The sequence below is a fragment of the Lygodium microphyllum genome, chromosome 10 (genome assembly GCF_053477565.2).
Source record: "Lygodium microphyllum isolate KBCC chromosome 10, Lygodium_microphyllum_v1.1.10, whole genome shotgun sequence".
Lineage (NCBI taxonomy): Eukaryota > Viridiplantae > Streptophyta > Polypodiopsida > Schizaeales > Lygodiaceae > Lygodium > Lygodium microphyllum.
In genome coordinates, this window is record NC_141144.1 from 18,620,576 (window position 1) to 18,639,165 (window position 18,590).

The following is an 18,590-nucleotide window of genomic DNA, read 5'->3' on the forward strand; positions in this document are numbered from 1 at the left end:
TTGCACAGCCAGGGCATCCATGAGCCAAGCCAAGAGATGAGACACCTAGATATGACAGAATCAAGTGGCATGAGTATATGGCCACTTGATAATATCCATTGGTAGTATCCACTTAGGGAGGGGGAACCCCAACAGGGGGGGGGGGGCTCTCAGAAGATGATACTAAGGTGCACGACCTTTCCCTCATGCTACTAGTTGATGTCCATCCTATATCTTGGCCACTGTTGTGCTAATAATACTAGCCTTGCCTCTCTCAGCCTTTGAGAGATATGGTTTGCTACTTGGTCTCTCATAGCCTCCTCCACTAGAGTTGCCTAGCAGGCCCCAAAGTGAGATGCGTGAAGATAGAAGGCATATTTCCACCCATTTGGCGGTGTGAGTAGGTGGGCTTTACCACCCCTCGATTTGCGGATCACAAAGTCCCCCACCTTTGGGTGGAGCGAAATATTTTGCTTGGCTCGGCACTCTCATATAGGACCACAAGCCATTGCGAAAGAACTTGTGGGAGAACCTGTGCCTTTTGAGGGAAAGTGCAGCAGGCTGACATTGCTGTAGAACTAGTAGTGGTGTTGGGGTGGGGCTCAGCTGTAGATGAGAAGAGCTAATGGGAGTGTGAGGGTCGTCGCTCCCTATAGGAGATAGTTGCGGCTGGGAAGATGAGGCAAGAGGGGACATTGTGGGTGGGGGGGTGGTTGTGTAGAGGATGAGGGGTGGGATAAGAGGCAAATTGTGGTGGGTTGGGTGGTTTTTGTTGATTTGGGGGGGGGTGGGAGGAGGGCTTGGGGGTGAGCCTCGAGGTTGGGGTTGGGGGGGTGTGCAAGGGCTATGTGGTGGGTGTCGGAGTAGGTTGTGCCATTTGGGTTTTTTTTTTTGGGAGGGGGGGTAGGGGGACCCCTGTGCTCCTTTTTGGGCTCTTTGGTGGGAACACATCTTCCGACCCCTGGCCCTTTGTTGGCATGGCTCAGGCTGGAGGATTGGCTGTTGCCCATTCTATTGCCTTTCCCTTTGGCGTCTTTGGACCCTTGTGAATCCCTCATCATCCACTTGCACAACTGCCTTTTGTGTCGCCTTGGCACCAAAGCAAGTACACTTTGTGGCTTGGTGCCCAAAACCATGGCATTGCAAGCACTGGCAAGGCTGTTGTGTCACAATGATTTGCTGTCTAAATGTGTGCCTACGAGCGTCGATCACTAAAAACTTGGGTATTCTCTTGGTATCTTCCACCACCACCCGTCCTTTTGGGACCCTTGCGACTGTCACTACATCAACAAAGGAAGGGGGAAAGACCGTGCCTGAAGAGGTTCTCAAAATCCTTTACCAACTGTCAGTACTCAACTGGTAGGCCGATAAATAGCAGGGTGATTGTATACTAGTGGAATTTGTTGTGGAGTGCGAAGCTCTCAATAGTGAAGCCACTATACCATGGGACCATGTAAATCATGCCTTTTGTGGAGCCTATGGGGGAGTTGCCCACAAGCTCCAAAGCTGCCTCTGCTGCTGAGGTGAGTTGGACTATAAACATACCTCGACCCATCAGGACCGCCTTCGCAATTTGTGTGGTGCCAATGTGCACAGTAGAAAGAAGCCAATCATGAACTTATGCCTTGGAGGGAGAGTGCCCTGCGACCTGATCAAAGATCGCAGTCCCCTCCAGTTCCCTTTCCATGGCGCAGATGGACAAGCTGCTCCTCAGTGAGAGTGATGCGCAAGGCATGTGAGTGGGGGGGCACTCACAGAGTGCTCTGGTGTCAGACCAGAGGTTTCCATTGCAGGTCCTCACTGGGCACCTTCTGAGTATCTTCTGTATGAGTGGGGGGAAGGCTGCCTTGATGGGAGGGGGCAGCTATAGGTGTATCTGGTTCAGCCAGCCTGGGTGTGGGTGGGTGGTGGTGGAACAGTTGGGGGGGAGATGTGAATGGTATGCCTGGTGGCTAGATGCACTCAGGATGAAATGGCAACGTTTGTCGGAAGGGGAGCGTATGTACTCAGGATGAAACTCAGTCGCAGGACAAAAGTAGCTTCCAGCAATTCGAGATGCCAAGCAATGATGTTGTCAGCTAATCAGCATGTGGTTGCATGAGGGAGGACAGGTGTGCAACCCATTGCCAGCTGTTGGAGAAGAGTGACTGATCTGAAGAAGAAAGAATGAAAGTGGGGGGTAGATGGAGAATACCCACAACATGCCTTATCTATCGGGGATTTTGGAGCATTTGTCCTACCATGTGCAATAAGTACCAACAAATACAAATAAAGCCATTTTGGGGTGTTAATGGAGACCAAAATTAGGAATTAATGCAATACAATTAAACATTCATGCATCTAATGATCTTGATTGCTTAATATAAAATAGGCATAGATTGTAAGGCCAATGAGATCTTCCAAGAAGAACTACAATTTCAGATTGACCCAGTCTTGATCTCTCATCTTTGACCCAGTCTTAATCTGTCTGATCTCCTCATTGACAAGGCTCCAAAATAGATTTGTGGAGTCTCTTGTAAAGTGTTCTTTTAGGATATTGTCTTATATTTGCATGTGGCACGTTTTTTAGAGAACCACTAATATGTATGATGTGTTGGATCAAGTGCATGTGTCTCATCATGGTTCATATATTTGAGAACTATATAATAAAAGAACAGGTCCCTCTGTGCGCATCTCTCTTTGCTAATGTGGATGCACTCCAAGTTCTTTTGCATCTCTCCTCTTTTCTGCTCTCTTTAGCTGTGGCAGCTCTGCTTTCCTGAATGGCATTAAGCATGGGCTTGATGTTCTACTTTGCTCTCTTATACCTTTATCTGAAGGTCTAATTTTAACCTGCATTTCTGGTGGTTCTTTTAGCAAAGTTGAGTTGTGATAGAGCAGATGGTGCTACTGACAATTTTGGAGCTTGGGTGAAGTGGATTGAGTTGCAGTGAGAGTAGCCAATGAGGACTCAAAGGGTACTGCAGGAAGATAGAGTCCAGTTGATATGAGGGGTTATGTTTCACACGTTGCATGGTAATCATGAACATACTTTTTTGGTGTGTCACTGTATTTTCTCCGTGTTATTCCTGTGCAAATATTCTCAGAAACTTCAGAGTCTACAGCCATTCACACATTAGTGTGGTGGATGGTGGTGGACTTCTCATGTCAAGAAGTGTAGCTCTCACTTTGAGACTTGGAATAGCGGAATGCCAACCTATGGTTGCATGGGGAATCTTGAGGTATTTAGGGAAGAGATGTTGGCATAAGTGTCTCAGAGATGCGCTGTGATTGTGGATTTTGGATTGAGGTAGTGTCTATATCACTACAGATCGGTACTCTTGATCACTTGGTCTGTCTGTGTGTATTTTTTGCACGTTATTCCTAGTGCAAGTATTCTCAGAAGGTGCAAAGTGTGACTGAACAGTGATGGAATTCTTGTGTCAAGAAGTTTAGCTCCCACTTTCAGACTGTCAGCCCATGGTTGCTTCAGGATTCTTGAGATATTTAGTGAGAGAGATTGGTATAAGTGTCTCAAAGATGTGCAATGATTGTGGATTTTGTATTCAGGTTAACCCTAAGTATCCGAACTCCTAGCATTGTGAGTGAGAATCCGAGGGCTTGATAGAGTCCACAAAATGTACAAATCAACACGAGTAACGGAATGATTTAGAGAATGGAATGAGATGATTGTGTATTAAATTAATGATTGAACTCAATGAACAAGCTGAGTATATGAGGTGAGATACAATAGATCCTCAAGGAGTGGATGTCCAACAGCCATTGTCTCTCAATGAAGCAGCCTGAGGTATGCTGAAGGTGTGTGACATACTTTGACGGATCTCCAATGCAGGAAACCACCAAAATCGATGTTGAAAGTGAAGGACATGCTTCAAGTAGTAGTATGGCAGGAGAATGCAGCTAAATATAGCAGTCCCTAGAGTAGAGGATTGTAGACTCTTTCAAGAATTTGGATACATATCATCCACACTCTACTCAAGAGATGGGAGAGGATGCATGGCAGCTCTGAGAGGATGAGGAGTGAGGCCTTCCTATGGACTTGGGACTTGAAACCTTTTTTGATAATTTGCCATAGATGATTTGGCAATGTAGCTCACCAGACTGGTTATTCACAGAACCATTGTGTTTGTGATATAGTTAGCTAGTCTTTACAGTGTTCCTTTGTGTCTATATCAATACAGTGTTCCTTGTGTTGATTTTAAAAATGCATTGTAAAATGATTGGCTCTTTATTAAAGCCCCAAAACTCCCCAAAACTCAATTATTACTAAACTTTCATGAAAAAGAAATGCATTCCTAGAGAAAGAGTATTTGTGTCCTCTAAGCCAAACCCCAATTTGGGAAGATCCACTCATCTATAAACAGGCTGCCCCCCTAGCAGTCCATCCTTGTTTTGCAGATTGTTGGTGCATTGTCTCTGCTGTCCACACCTCATTTATGGAGGATATCTTAGTTTGAGCTGTTGTCTACTGCTGTCCACAGTGGGTGCCTGCTTCTAGCTGCTCTCTCCTTGCTGGTGACTGTTCTCAGCCTGCTGCCATCACCCGGCAGGCTGCCTTTACTGCTGCTGTTCACTCTTCAGCCCACATTTGCCCCTGATCTTCTGTCACCAGCTGCTGATATGATTAACTCTGCCTGTGTTTACTGATCAGCCTGGTTGTACAGTCTGCCATGTCATCAGAGCAGCTGTGTTTTACTACAGCAGATGTTGCCTGCACATTCTAGACTGATTTCTGCCTGTTGCCCACTGTTCATGCTGTCCAGCTTATTTCGACACTGATCTAGACACTCGTAGATCTGTGTTTGCTGCTGCCAGATATGTTTGGAGGTTGTCTACTATCTTTTGGGGTCCATACAAGAGATGACACACCCTTCATCGCACTCTCTTTGCCCTGGTCCTAGAGACACAGGAGTCTGAGGTTTTGTATTCACCCTGCATAGTGTTGTTACTGCTTGCATGAGCATTGTATTTATACGTTATTTTTCATTCATCTTCAGTAGTCATTATCTTTGAGTTACCCTAACCATATTGAGTTCTTTTATCAGTTTGTGCTTTGTCATATGATTATGTTTGTTATTTGTAGATGAGTATTTCTTTACATCTTGTACTTAGTGTTTTATCTCCGGGGGATTTTCTTTGATGCATTGTTATTGGAATTTTCTTTTCTTGAAAAAAAAATTCTATATTGAAAATCTGAAGGTTGGCCATTGCATGTTTGTCTCAAAGTGGCATAAAGCATTAAGATTAGTATGATTTCATTCTTTCTACCACTGCTTTCTTGGACTTAGAAATATTTGGATGAATTGGTGGAACCAATTTGATTTATGCTTTGGATGAAAAAGGAAATTGTTTGGGTCAGACTTGGGTGTCTTGGGACCATGCCACTACTCCAAAGTGTATGGGTGGAGCTGCTCTTTTGGATATCAAGAAACATGTGCTGGCTTTTCAATTAGCTTTCTTGCAAGGCATCTATTTTGAGCAGCACCCTTGGATTGAGGAGCTGGGGACTTCTCCATCTGATAATCTGATTTCATGATCACTCGTGCTGCTGTTGCTACGTTTTGCTGTCACACAGGCCAAGTGCCTGCATTTTGCTGCTGTCTACACTTTGGGCATCTACCTAATTGTGAAGGACTGCCTGCTGTTCCTTCTGCTGCCAGTGTCACCATCATCCAACATAGAGGACTGCTGCTGCATTGTAGGATCTGTCACGAGTATGAGACACTCTGGCAGCATTGTGAGTCTCCCCTGCCCTAGCCCTCGTAACACAGAGATTTGAGGCCTCTCAACTGTATCATTCATATTCTCTGCTGTACATCTTGTGTTTCTTTGTCTTTGCCCTATTGTTTTATTACACTTATCAACCTTTTGGAAACTCTACATTGTTTAAAAATTGCTTGCTTGTAAAGCAAAGGGTGTCATGTTTGAAAAAAACTAGGTCCTAGGATTTGGTATATTCTTGTTTTACAATGATATGCTTTGCAAATTTCAAGATCATCCTTAGTTTATCAACGCGCTATATGATGCAGATGGTTTTGGAATCCATAAAGAAAAACGACAATTGTAAAAAGACTAAAGTTTCATTTTAATAAAGAAGGAAGCCTTAGGTTCAAACAAAAGACAAACTTTTCTGAAAGATTAGTTTTAATTGTGTGCACAGATTACCTAGCATGAAATGGCTGTGGAAATGTTTAGGAAGAATAGCATGGGGCTATCTAAAACCGTAGAATTGGAGAGGCAGTGTGACAAAGCATGCCACAGTGCAGTGGAAAGGTTTAGGAAGAATAGCATGGGGCCATCTGATGGAAAATAGAGCTAGTAGCATTGAAGTTGAAGTATAAAATGCATGTTTGGATTATGGAAGCTCTAAAACCATAGGATTGAAGAGGCACTGTGACAAAGCATGCCATGGTGCAGTTTGATGACGGAGGCATTGCTTTAACACATGCCTCAACGTTCCAGAAAGAACCTATGGATGTCACTCTTCTTTCACGATTGTTCACTCACCTTGAACAAGTTATTGATAACAATCAGCGGGGTGATTGCTGCCATCGTCTAGAGACAGATATAAACAGATCAAGTTTAATCTGGGCTTACAGATTTGCTTGAGGATATCTGCGATCCTGCCAAAAATCCTGGATACATAAAAAAAAAAAAGATATTTGTATTTGCTGCTGAAAACTGCTTCTCTAGTGTGGCTTTCTGGCCTTTTCTCTGGCTTGCCAGGACCACTCTTGCACCATATGAGAGCTCTTAACTGTTATGAGTTTAATTCATTACCTACTGTTTCCTGCCAGGTAAATGGTTGTTTCTTGTGCCTGTTATCCCGTTACCAGTTGCTAACAAGCAGCATATTTTTTACGAAGCAACTGTTTTGTGGCAGGCGCTTAACCTCCTTCATGATTGACAGTGGTACTTCTGTGGATACAAACCGGGCTGTTTGCACGGTCACAAAAAACTGCCCACTTTTGAGGGAGTTAAGTGCATATAATCTTACAATGGTAATGTACATTTTCAGTCATACAGCCCCCACTTTCTGGGGGGTAAGCAGTTTAACTAGACACTCTGATTTTGAAGTGTCCAATGTACTGTTTCTTGAGATGCAAACTTGTGCAGGAAGCGTAAGCAGGATAGCTTGAACCCAATCATTTAGTATGTACTCTTTGAATTCGTACAAACAGATTTGTAGGTCTTAACCAAATTTAGTTCCAATCTCTTACCAAATATGATAAAACTCGTCCATAGTACATGTAGGGTTTTAAGTCATCACTTGCCCTATCTGCAATACAAGTTTTTATTTAGCTCACTTTAATGTTTCAGGTGGGTTTTCTTCCGTGCTGCCATTAACAAAACTTTTGCTTGCTAAGCTCACTTTGATGTTTGTAAAGCCTAGTGATGAACTAGCCTGACACATAACAATCATTAAAACATCTGTTTGATGGTTGTGGTTGCAATTATAGGTAGCATACAGATGGCACAGGTAATGCCATAGATTGTCATGAAAGACTATCTACCATTGTTGCTGTATGGCATGATGGCTGTTGTCAAGATAGTGAAGTTTCTTGATTAGGAGGCAGATTTCTTTTTCATTATTAGAAAAAGTGATATGGGCACTTGGGTGGTTGGGACACCAGTAGAGTATACTCCCGAACATTGAGCAGCCAGGCATATGGTTAAGTACATTGGCTTTCCTCTTCGGGCCCTCAGCACTTAAAGTCAGACTGGGAGACTTATATTTGCTCAGACTTAAAGGCAGGAAAGCAGACTTGTTTAGATTTCTGCATTCTCATAAGGCTTGATTTGCAGCCAAAAGTAGCATATGATGATCCAGAAGGCTGGCTTCACATCATAGAATGCTGAATGGATTGATCACTGCTATTTTTGATCCTACTGTATCAGCTCAAAGAGCTTCACCTAAGCAGCTGTATCCACAGGTGACAATGCACTTCTAGGTTAGGGACTTGTTTATTCATTGCTATACAATGACAACACTCATGGTTATGTAAGGGTAAGGGATAAATCCATTTTGGATTTCCTTTTGGATGTGGTGTGGTGGGAATTAGGAATTCTCGGATGTCAGTATTGATGATTGAGAAAATGTTGCCATGTATCAGAAAGTGTGATTAAAATCAGAGAGAAGTTCTCTTTCCCCTAGTAGAGCCATTGATATTTGGAAAAGTAGCTTTTATAGTGAAGGCAGAGATTACAACATAAAGGTGAGCATGAGGACCCATTGGAATGCCTTTTATTTGTTGCGATATTTGAACTCCGTGTTGGGCCAACGGGGTCGTCATGGATCTTGGCCCAATAATGTGATGGGGGAGAATGGATGAGATTAAGTACTTTATGGTAGTGGAAGGCAATTTTCACCTTGGTGGGATGATATGCTCAAATTCAGATTCATAACATTAAGCAATATATGCTATGAATATATTGTAGGGTTTAGAGGTAAATTAAGAATGGTCTCATGGATTGAGTCTATGATCTAAATGGAATTTGTGGTCGCACTAAGAATGGAGTCTCTTTTTTTTGCTTCCAGTCTTATTTAAGAGAGAATGGTATTGGATCCTTTGTCTGCTTGGGAGATGAGTAGTTTATTTCAAGCCAGTGCATTTCATCCAAAAGATTCAGATATTCAAGCTAAAGAGCTTTATTTTGAAAGAGAACCAAGAGCGTGTAAGGGTGGGCTGACGTCTAGGAGGGATATGATTTTATCCCTTCTTGATTGTCTCTCTTATTATCTTCTTTGACAATATTGTTGATGATTTGGTGCATACATGGATTTTATGGAATATTCCATTCATGTGACTTCAGATATGAAAGGTCTGAACTTCTAGAATTCATCCAAATATAGTTCTCCATTAATGAAGTGACTATAGATCCATTGTATTTTCAATCTCCAGTTATAAATGTGATGGAATCCAAATTTGCGAGACAAATTACAAAATCGAGTATTTAATTTTTCCTGCATGCATGCAATCCAAGTCTTTGATAGCAAAATCCAAGTGGACAAACGACTAGAGTGAGAGTGCTCAAAGCGAATAATTTGACAAAATTTCAATTTGTTCCTTTGACGGCTTGTATTAAATAGTGAACCATTTTGTATTTTGAGAGTAGTGTAAAGCATGTGGGTAGTGTATTATGGGCATGGACCCAATGCCATGAATTTCTTTTTCTTTTTGCTTACCCTTGTTGACCAATTTTTTTCAAATAATAGGAAGTTCTATTAATAACATCTCAGGGAAAGTCCCCCTGAGGTAAAATACAAAGTTCAAAAAACTGCGACAGAGTAGCTTAAGTACATCACAAATACAATGGTTCTGTGAACAACTGATCTGGTGGGCTATAATGCCAGTCCATGTGAGGGGCAGTGTGCAAAAAGGTACCAAAGTCTCATGTCCGCAAGAAGGCATGCCTCCTCCTCCTTATCCTCTCAGAGCTGCTGTGTATCCTCTTCCATCTCCTGTGGAGAGTGTGGATGATCTTTGTCCAGATCTCAAATAACTCCACTAATGTTGTTGATTGTGTTTTCATGGTGTTCATCATTTGCATGAACACACATGATTTCATATCAATGTTATCTACTTGGGACCTTAAGTTTTGATGTTGTTCTTGAGTAGCAACATGGTCTTCCCAGTTTTGCTCACCCCCTTCAATTTCTGTTTTTGACTCAGCAATAGGCTGATCCTTTTCAATCCCTACCCTCCATGATTGTATAAAAACCTTTTCTTTCTCTAAATTAATCACATTGTAATCGCTGCTGGTATAAACAGGGCAGGTGGTCTAGATGAGAAAATTTTAACCCTTTTTGGAGTTGTATTGCTGCCAGGATTAGGCTCATGTGCTGATCTGCTGTCCTTTATGGATTTGTTGCAGTCATTTCACAATTTACAGCTTAATGTTGTGCCTCAATTGTGATGATGAGCTAAAGTTTCCACGTGGTAGTTTGCCAACATTAATTAGCCACTCTTGATCATATGTTGACCCCTTATTGCAGCCGTGACACTTTTGTTGCAGTTGTGGGTACATTTAATGCAGTCATGAGCAAGTCAAAGGGTCCTTTTTTAACTTTTTCCTGATCAAAATGTAAAATTTCAATCAAATTCCTAATCTTTGAGGTCTTCTAGCTCTGGTACCAACAATAGATGGGGTAAATCAGCTTGCTGGTTTGATCACCCACATACTTGGCTCTAGCCCCTGTTGAGACACATAAAGTGGCATGAGGCCTGTCAATGAATTGGCTTTAGCCTAGTGTCAATATCTACCTTAGGTGTGCTTACAATTGTGTCCCCTTGAACCTCACTACATGTAATTTGTATCCCATAATACATGACATCACAACTAATATTGGTCCCCCATAAATGTCATGGTAGTTATTATCACATTAATTTATGTGACAATAGTCTTCTGAGCTGTTGGTGTAAAGGTCGTGGTAATTATTATCGCATCAATTTACACGGGACAGTAGTCTTCTGAGTTGTTGGTATAAAGATCTATGAATAATTGCATGATGAGTCCTAGTTTTTGAGCGAAACCCTTGATAACAAGCATAGCAGCTAAGAGACGCGTTTCTTTGAATTTGAAACTTACGAAACGTTTCTTAAAGTACAAAACGTTTTTGAGAGTAAAAAACGTGGGTGTTTTTTTTCTTTTGTTTTTTGGGTGAGTTGGAACCCAAAACATGGTTTTTTTGACGAAAACTATTGGGTCATGTTAAACATGATGATGATGATGATGATGATGTGTAATGACTCATGAGGGCTCTGGATTTTGGACGAGAGATTGATTTTTTTGTGATTTTGTTTAGTGATTGGACTTTGTCAATCTAGTATCTATTCTTGTCTTGAGAGTTGAATATTATAAGACTTTAGTCTCATTTATGAGTTATTTATGATATATTATGATTCATTCTCGATTTTGACATTTTGTCAGTTTGTTTTGAAATGAGAATCATGATGTTGCAACTTGACTCGGTCCATATTGTAGATAGGCCATTTACATGTTAATTTCAATTTTCTTTGTATGATATGTATGAATCGTAATGTTTGAGTTCTAAACCATAGTATAACTTGTTTAAAGACTAACTTTGACATAAGTGACAAGTTAATAGTGGATCATGGATATGTAACATATTATTCTCAATTGACTCTATTATCACTCCAAGCTCAGTTGGCCATTCTTTGTTTAAGAGAGTTCCATAGAGGTTTAGAACCTCTTTTCCTAGTCAAAACTATCAAAAATCCCTATATAAAAAAGCTCACGTTTCTTATTTTACCCCCTCTTGAAAGAAACTTATGAAACATGTTTCTGACGTTTCGTTTTTAAACGTTTCTGACGTTTCTGGCTGCTATGATAACAAGCCTAGCTTTGTGCTTGTCCAAGGTCCCAACAACCTTGCACTTGGGTCTTATATGTGACCCAATCACCTTCCTCCATAGAGGATGTGGAACCAACTCTCAAGCTTGATCGATGGACTCTATTTCCTCTTGCATGGTGTACTGCCACCTTTCTTGTGTCAAAGCCTCTTCATAGAAGTAAAGTTGTGTATAAGGGTAGAGTGCTTTTATCCTTACTGATGTTGTACCCTTTGGAACCTCCTAAGTCCATCCTAGCAAGGCTTGGGAAATGAGATCCAAGGTTCCTGATCCATTGTAAAGCTGTGAACAATAAATTTGAGTGGACTCTAGGGCTTTAGCTCCTCCTTACCACTTGTATCTTGTGACTTTCACTCCCCTTAGTCTCATCAGTCTTCTCTGGCTCTAACATGACTGCATGTGACTGTTGTGGATCTGGCACTTCTGCAAGTGGTAATTGTGATGAAGGTGGGATTGAGTTGTGTATCAACTGTGGAGTAAGAAAAAAAGATGGAAGAATGGGTGGGAAGGGTGGATTCTGTGCTACAATGGGTTGTGCCTCCTCAAAAGCACCATTTGTGTAGATGATGGACCTCTTGGTAGAGTAGTGCGTTGAACATGGTCTTGAAGCAAGATAACATCCCTATGTAACCTATCCAGATTCTGGATTGAAGAGCCTATATCCATGGGTGGTCTGGTTACAGTCAATGAAGATTTGGTACTTGGCCTTACAATCTAACTTTCCCCTCTCCTTTGGAATGCTTATCTGCATCACATCTAAAGACCCTGAAATAAGCAACAACTGACACATTGAAACTCAGCCTCGTAAGAAGTCAATCCTAGAGAAACAATTGTTAGAGATAGATTGTGGGATGTGTACCATAGTGGAAGTTGCATCAATCCAAAGAGAACAAGATAGCCCCGGTGCTGAAGCATAGAGCAGGGTAATTTCAGAGCTCCATGCAAAGGCTGTAAGAAGCTGGCTTTTCTCATGATGGATCTCCACCTTTTGACAAATGGACATCAATGCACAGAATTGAACACATCCTTGTGCATCTTTGGCCATGAAGGTCACTCTTGAATGTTAACTTTAGACTGCTAATGGATCTATTGATGTTTCCTCTGTGTAATGCTTTTCATACAAAGTACAAAGCAGTAAATTGTATGTGTTTCTCCTCACCAAATGTGAGCATTTAACACCAATTTTATTTGAACCAATACACCTTGCAAAAACGAGAAGAAAATAATGAGAAAATTTGGGCAGTCTTTTCATGCATCGAATGATAGGATTATGTATCATCCGCTCAAGGGGATGTGAGGTCTGCCTTGAATAGTTGGGCTTCTTGTTGTATTTTGAACAAATGAGCATCAGGAAGAATATCACCAAACCCAATTGCTATCTCTCCACTTGTGATGCATGACATGTGATCGGTGATGAAATACTGTGCCCCCTTCCACATGACCACAGAAAAGTCCTTGAGATCTGAGTAGTTCCTGTGAACACACCACAGTATTCCTTAAGTAAATTAATGAGACGTATTTTGTCATCAGCAATGATATCCTTGGCGATGTATTTTTCTTGGTATGAAACAGAAGCAGCCATAGAATTTTGTCTGGATACACCAATGTCCTTGAGATGTAAGCTTTGTGACACACTGCAGGTGTTGCTTCTGTCATGGATTAAGGTCTCAATCTAGAGCTATATGATCCAAGTGATCTCAACACCTATGGCTAGTAGTACACCCAAAAGCTTATCTTTCAACTGCTTTTTTGCTCGGGTGTTGTGTTGGGGTTCTCTGTATAGCATGCTGTCGTACTCTTGCAGGTGTAATGCAGGTTGTGAAGCAGAAATGGTTGACTTGACATTATTGTAGAGACACAGTTCACATGGTATGTCAAATTGCCTCAACTTGACATATCATATTCTTGCAGAGCAAGAGGATTCCTGTGGATCATATTGGGCATGACCAGGCAGAACAAAGAATAGAATTCATATATAGCAACCCTATTGTTACAAGCTGTTCATTTCCAGTGTCAAGCCTTCAAATCCTGAAGATTCTTAGATTGTGAACCCTGAAGATTCTTAGATTGTGGCATGGATGTGTTTGAAATGAACAGATGTGGCTTGGCATGTGACTAATATAGAGTCTCCTTATTATCATATTAAAATGAGCCTCATAATCTCTGGATTGCTATTTTTACTGTGGCTTCTGAATGTTTCAGGAGACATTGCATTTTGTCTTCAGTTGTGACATTTCTTTGGTGCGCTTCCGCCATAAGCGGCGACAGGAGGACAGCTTTTCAGTGACAGATGCATCTTTGACTCTGATATCTGAGAATTGTCCAGATCTGAAGGAACTTCACTTGGTTGATAAAACCATTGCAAATGACCCCTTGGTAATTGTTATTTATTTTCAATAAACCTCCAAGAGCTATGTTGCTGCCTGCTGTGAAAAGTAATACTGAATCATAACTATTCCTATTAATCACCAAAAAGCAACTTATTGATGGTTTACAAGTTTGTGATATATGGTATTATTGTTTGTTAAAAGGTATAGATGCACTTAGGTATACTTTCACTCTGATAAGTTGGGAGCTTGTAATGATTGTTGATCCATATGACGAAGTGTGTTGACAAACTCTAACATATTCACCAATCAAGCTAGAGTGACATACTTTGACGCAGATGCTGACTGATCTTGGACTTCTACACCTGATACAGCGAGCTTCAACCCTCCGCATTTTGAAGCTAAAGCTAGCTCATATTTCAGCAGCTTCTGAAGTTGCTATTATGCAATGTATGTACTCCTGATGGACTTTCCTTATCTGCTCAAGTGATGAACCCTATCAAGTTTTTAAATTGCCATTGCCTTCACACAGTTCCACGTTCTTCCTCTTATTTTTCTTTTAGGAATCGTTTCTCTTTTCCTTGTGCTTGCTCATTTCTCACATCATAAACATTCAGATTAGATTCTTTTCTAATGATAGCTTAACGTGTAATGTCTTAGAGAGATTGATCTGCATGGGCTTTTGGAGGTGCAAATGGATGCCTTTTATGCAATTTAATGCATGTAGTTGTCAAGCATCACTGACAGATTTATGAGTAGAACCATAACATATTTTATGGTGGATTTTCCTCTGTGCACAGTAGTGAATTTCTGTAGCAATCTTACTCATGTGGAACTTAGCAACTTCAAGCACCTTGGTGATCCTCCAGTGTACGAACTAGTTCAGGTATTGCATGGTTAAAGTGTTTGATTGTCCCGTCTTTTAAACAAACATTAACATACAAATCATAGTTTCTGACACATACAACCTTACATTGGAATTTTCAATTTCACGTGAATATACAAATGTTGTTGTGATAATCTTATTCCAGTTTACAGTTCGAAATGAAGACTGATGTTTTATTCAACGGTTCTCAGAGATGCCCAAACTTGTTGGAGATGGCTTTTGACTACTCAACAATAACTGATACATCGTTGGATCTCATTTCACATCATTGTAAGCGGCTTCGAAATATATCTTTAAAATGCTGTAAGAAGGTATGTTCAATCAAATAATTTATGGTGCAATTTCATCCTTACATTCACTTGTAAAGAAGTTTAACAAGATAATATTGGTTTTTGAATCTTGGGCTTTATGTCAGTCATGCACATATTGAAAACATGCCTTGTTAGAACAAATATTGAAGATCTTGGAAAGTGAAATATGAAGGCCTCTTTTGCTATGGCCACACCTATCCAGCACAGGAGGTAGAGAATAGTATATTATATGTATCAATATGCACTGATATAAGGTTCCCATCTAACCTGGTTTGTGAGTTGCTTAGGCACAGCTTTTTGATAATGTGGCATGATGTGCATAAACTAGTAGACAATATACAACCTATGTGATTCTGTTGTGATGATTTTTGAAAAGGTAGGTTGGCCATGTTCACTGCCCAACTAGCCTTGATGAACGCGTCCATTGTGGGTGGCACCTGATGTATGACATTCATCCTCACTAAAACTGCAACTAAGCTGCACATGTCCAAGTCCATGAACCTTCAACCAACCTCTTGAAGTTTGCAGCAAGGTGAATGTGAATACCACCCGTAGTATCCATCATTTGATAAGGTGACGTGCCAAAGTCCCAATGACTCCAAGTAATCAATGCTTAAGCTCTCACTTGTCCAAGCAACAATAAAAGATTCCATCCATGTGACAACATCAACCTGATGCTCCAAGGAAGCCTTTGAATCATTAAATGAAAGCTGTCCAATTAGTTAATGACCTATGGATCTTGTTCAGGATGTTTTGAGTAGGTGCCTATAGTTATGGACAACAAGATCCCACCTCCAAAGGCATACACTTGGCCGTGTTGCCAGCACTCCTCCCTGGCTGCCACAACCGTATCCTGGTTGTCTTCCCACTATGGCTAAGTACACCCTCCAAAGAGCTGTTGAGATTTTGCATGCCTGCAAGAGATGCAAACCATATATCTATGCCCCATTAGTCATCATACTCCTTGTGAATTGTTCAAGGGCCACCCAAGAATGCATCCCAAGGGCAATCTTTATTTGAGAAGAGCTATGTTGCAACAACTTCAATCCCATGTCCTTAGTAATTTGGTGCTCGTGCATGTAGGAAGGCACATCCTTGACCAAAGCAATTGTTACTCTCAAATTGTGGCAATTCTTGGTCTTGACTCAAACCATACCACGCTCATAGCTACAGGTCTCCCTGAATATAGTAGTGTCAAATGTCTTGGTTGCTATAAGAGTCTAATGCTAGTCACTAATGCTCCCTTGAATTGACCAATGGTATGAAGTTTTTTCCCTTTTGTCTTCATTGAAGATACTCACAACTCTTGTGGCCTATTTACTCACATCTAAAATAAAGTCTCCTTCACATAGCTGCTGTGCCTCCTTAGGAATGTTGCCACCTAGGAGTTGTCTCGCTCCAAACCATCTTGAGTTGGTCTTTGCCTTTGGACGCTTTGCTACATTGACACCATTCTTTTGCTTCTCTTTTTTTGCTATGTGGTAGCCAACTCCATCGCTTGGTTCAATGTAAATGGCATCTATGCCTCCAAATAATGCAATCAAAATTATCCAGAAACTTTGACACGAGGTTAGTAGAAAATGAAAGAGGGTATTTGAGTGGGGACTTCATAAACCTAGTGGTGTTAGGTTAGCAGCATGCACACACACAACCCACTCTTTTTCATGAAGATAATTGTATTAAGTAGCAATATTTACATCAGACCATTAGGTCAGCTAAGAAAAACAGAAGAGACACAAATCAAGCCAAAAGGCCTCTAAGACCATGACACACAAATATCACACACAAAGGAGGACAGTTGGAGTGGAGCAAACAATATCCAGCCAAGGAGCAGCAATGTTAGGAAGAACCAGGTCAGCTGAAACCAGAGAGGAGATCTCCCATAACACTAAACCATGAATACGGGCCACATGACCATGGATGCTTGAGGCAGAATAAAAAATGAAGGCATTCCGAGTACACCAAATATGCCAGAGAGTTGTCCATTGAAGGAAATGAAAAAGGCAAGAATAATTTGATTGCAAGGCGGAAGCAATGTCTCATTCCATGTAGTGTAAAATATATAATGACCATGGGAGATCTTGCGAGCATGTAACACATCCCTAGTTGGAAGACCCCCAATAAGCAACCTCCACATGAACACTTTACCCTGATAAGGAACCTTAGACTTCCAAAGTTGAAGAAATCTTTCTTGCCACTTCTTTTTGTTGTCTCGAATATGCCATAATTTATTGGCCTTTTCAATAACCCTTCTCTTACCCTTGACTATTTGATGATAGATCTGATTAGCTGATCTTTTCTCGAAATCATCAGGAATCACAAATATCCAATCCTGCCAAGGAGACGATGATTGTAAAGTAGGCAATGGAGAGAACCTCTGAAGCTTCTCCTGTAAGGATGACCAAATGTCATGATAGCGTCGAGACACCCAAAAGTGTTGACAAATGTGCCGGAAAGAAGAAAGACGGGGATGCCCAGGGATGACACCATCATGGACTGTTTGCAACCCCAAGTGAGCCATTTGATTAAACTTATCTCACTACAAGTCTTTATCCGGCCAATCCAATAACCTGGAGGTAGCCAACACTTCTCCTTGCGGTGAATTATTCTCCTTACGAAGATTAGGAGGGTGCCAAATTGCAAAACACAAAATCTCTTGCTAGGATGCAATCAAATGAGAAATGAGAAAAGACTGGGAGACCTTAATAGGCCTCGTGGAATTCAGCACATGCCACCAAGAAACTTCAATAACTGTGTGACCATGTGAGATACCAGTCTTTTCAATGAAAAATTTTGCAATATGTGACGAGGGATGACTCTGCACATATAGTGCCTGCAAAAGTGCCAATCTCAAAGCAACCATATGGAAATTAATATCCAATAAAGCAGCTTCCCCCATCCTTTTAGGAGTAGTCACATGCTGCCAAGAAATCCACACATGGCCCAAACGATTCCCTTTCTTTTTCCAAAACATGAATCGGATAGGTTGAACTAGTTCCAAAAGAGACTTCTTAGTTCAAGGAAGTAAGGGCAAAAAAAATGAGATCATATTGATCATGATGCATTGAGCAACCTTAAGTCTCATATGAAGAGACCAGCCTTGAGATTTCCAGTACATGAAACACACACACACACACACACTTTATTTTTCCCTTTTCGTGAATTAGTGTATATTAATATTGGAATATTTACATCTGGTTTTTAGGCCAACCAAACAGAAAGGATACAAGTCTCACATTTTTTACATTAGACCATCAGGTCAACATAGAAAAAAACACAAATACAACTAAAAGTCTACCACAACTCTAAGAGTCTAACACAGAAATGTCACTCAGAAAGGACAGTTGGAGTGGAGCGAACAATATCCAGCCAGGGAGCAGCAATATCAGGAAGAACCAGTTTAGATGAGACCATAGAGGAGATCTGCCATAATACTAAACCATGAACACGGGCCACATGACCATGGATACCCGATACTGAATAAAAAATGAAGGCATTTCGAGTATGCCAAATATGCCACAGGGCTGTTCATCTAAGGAAATGGAAAAGGTAGGAATAATGTGAATGCAAAGAAGACGAGGAAATCATCTTTTCCATAATCCATGAACGAATCGATATCCGGTGCTGAGTTGCCACGAACCACACACGAGAAACAAAACTCCAATTTTGTCTAGCAACAAGGCAAGAGACAAAAAGATGAAGCACTATTTCA

At 41.0% G+C, this 18,590-nt stretch overlaps 1 protein-coding gene across 4 annotated transcripts in view; it reads left to right on the forward strand.

The window, feature by feature from the left end:
- Positions 1-18,590, forward strand: part of LOC148029761 (uncharacterized) — a 128,267-nt gene that overhangs the window by 64,212 nt on the left and 45,465 nt on the right. For all 4 annotated transcript variants that reach the window (XM_087686076.1, XM_087686078.1, XM_087686079.1 and 1 more), the window contains exons 5-9: positions 6,863-6,980; positions 13,557-13,730; positions 14,020-14,131; positions 14,482-14,567; positions 14,759-14,878. In XM_087686076.1, the coding sequence (XP_087542202.1) occupies positions 6,863-6,980; positions 13,557-13,730; positions 14,020-14,131; positions 14,482-14,567; positions 14,759-14,878 (610 nt within the window). The remainder of the gene's footprint in view (positions 1-6,862; positions 6,981-13,556; positions 13,731-14,019; positions 14,132-14,481; positions 14,568-14,758; positions 14,879-18,590) is intronic.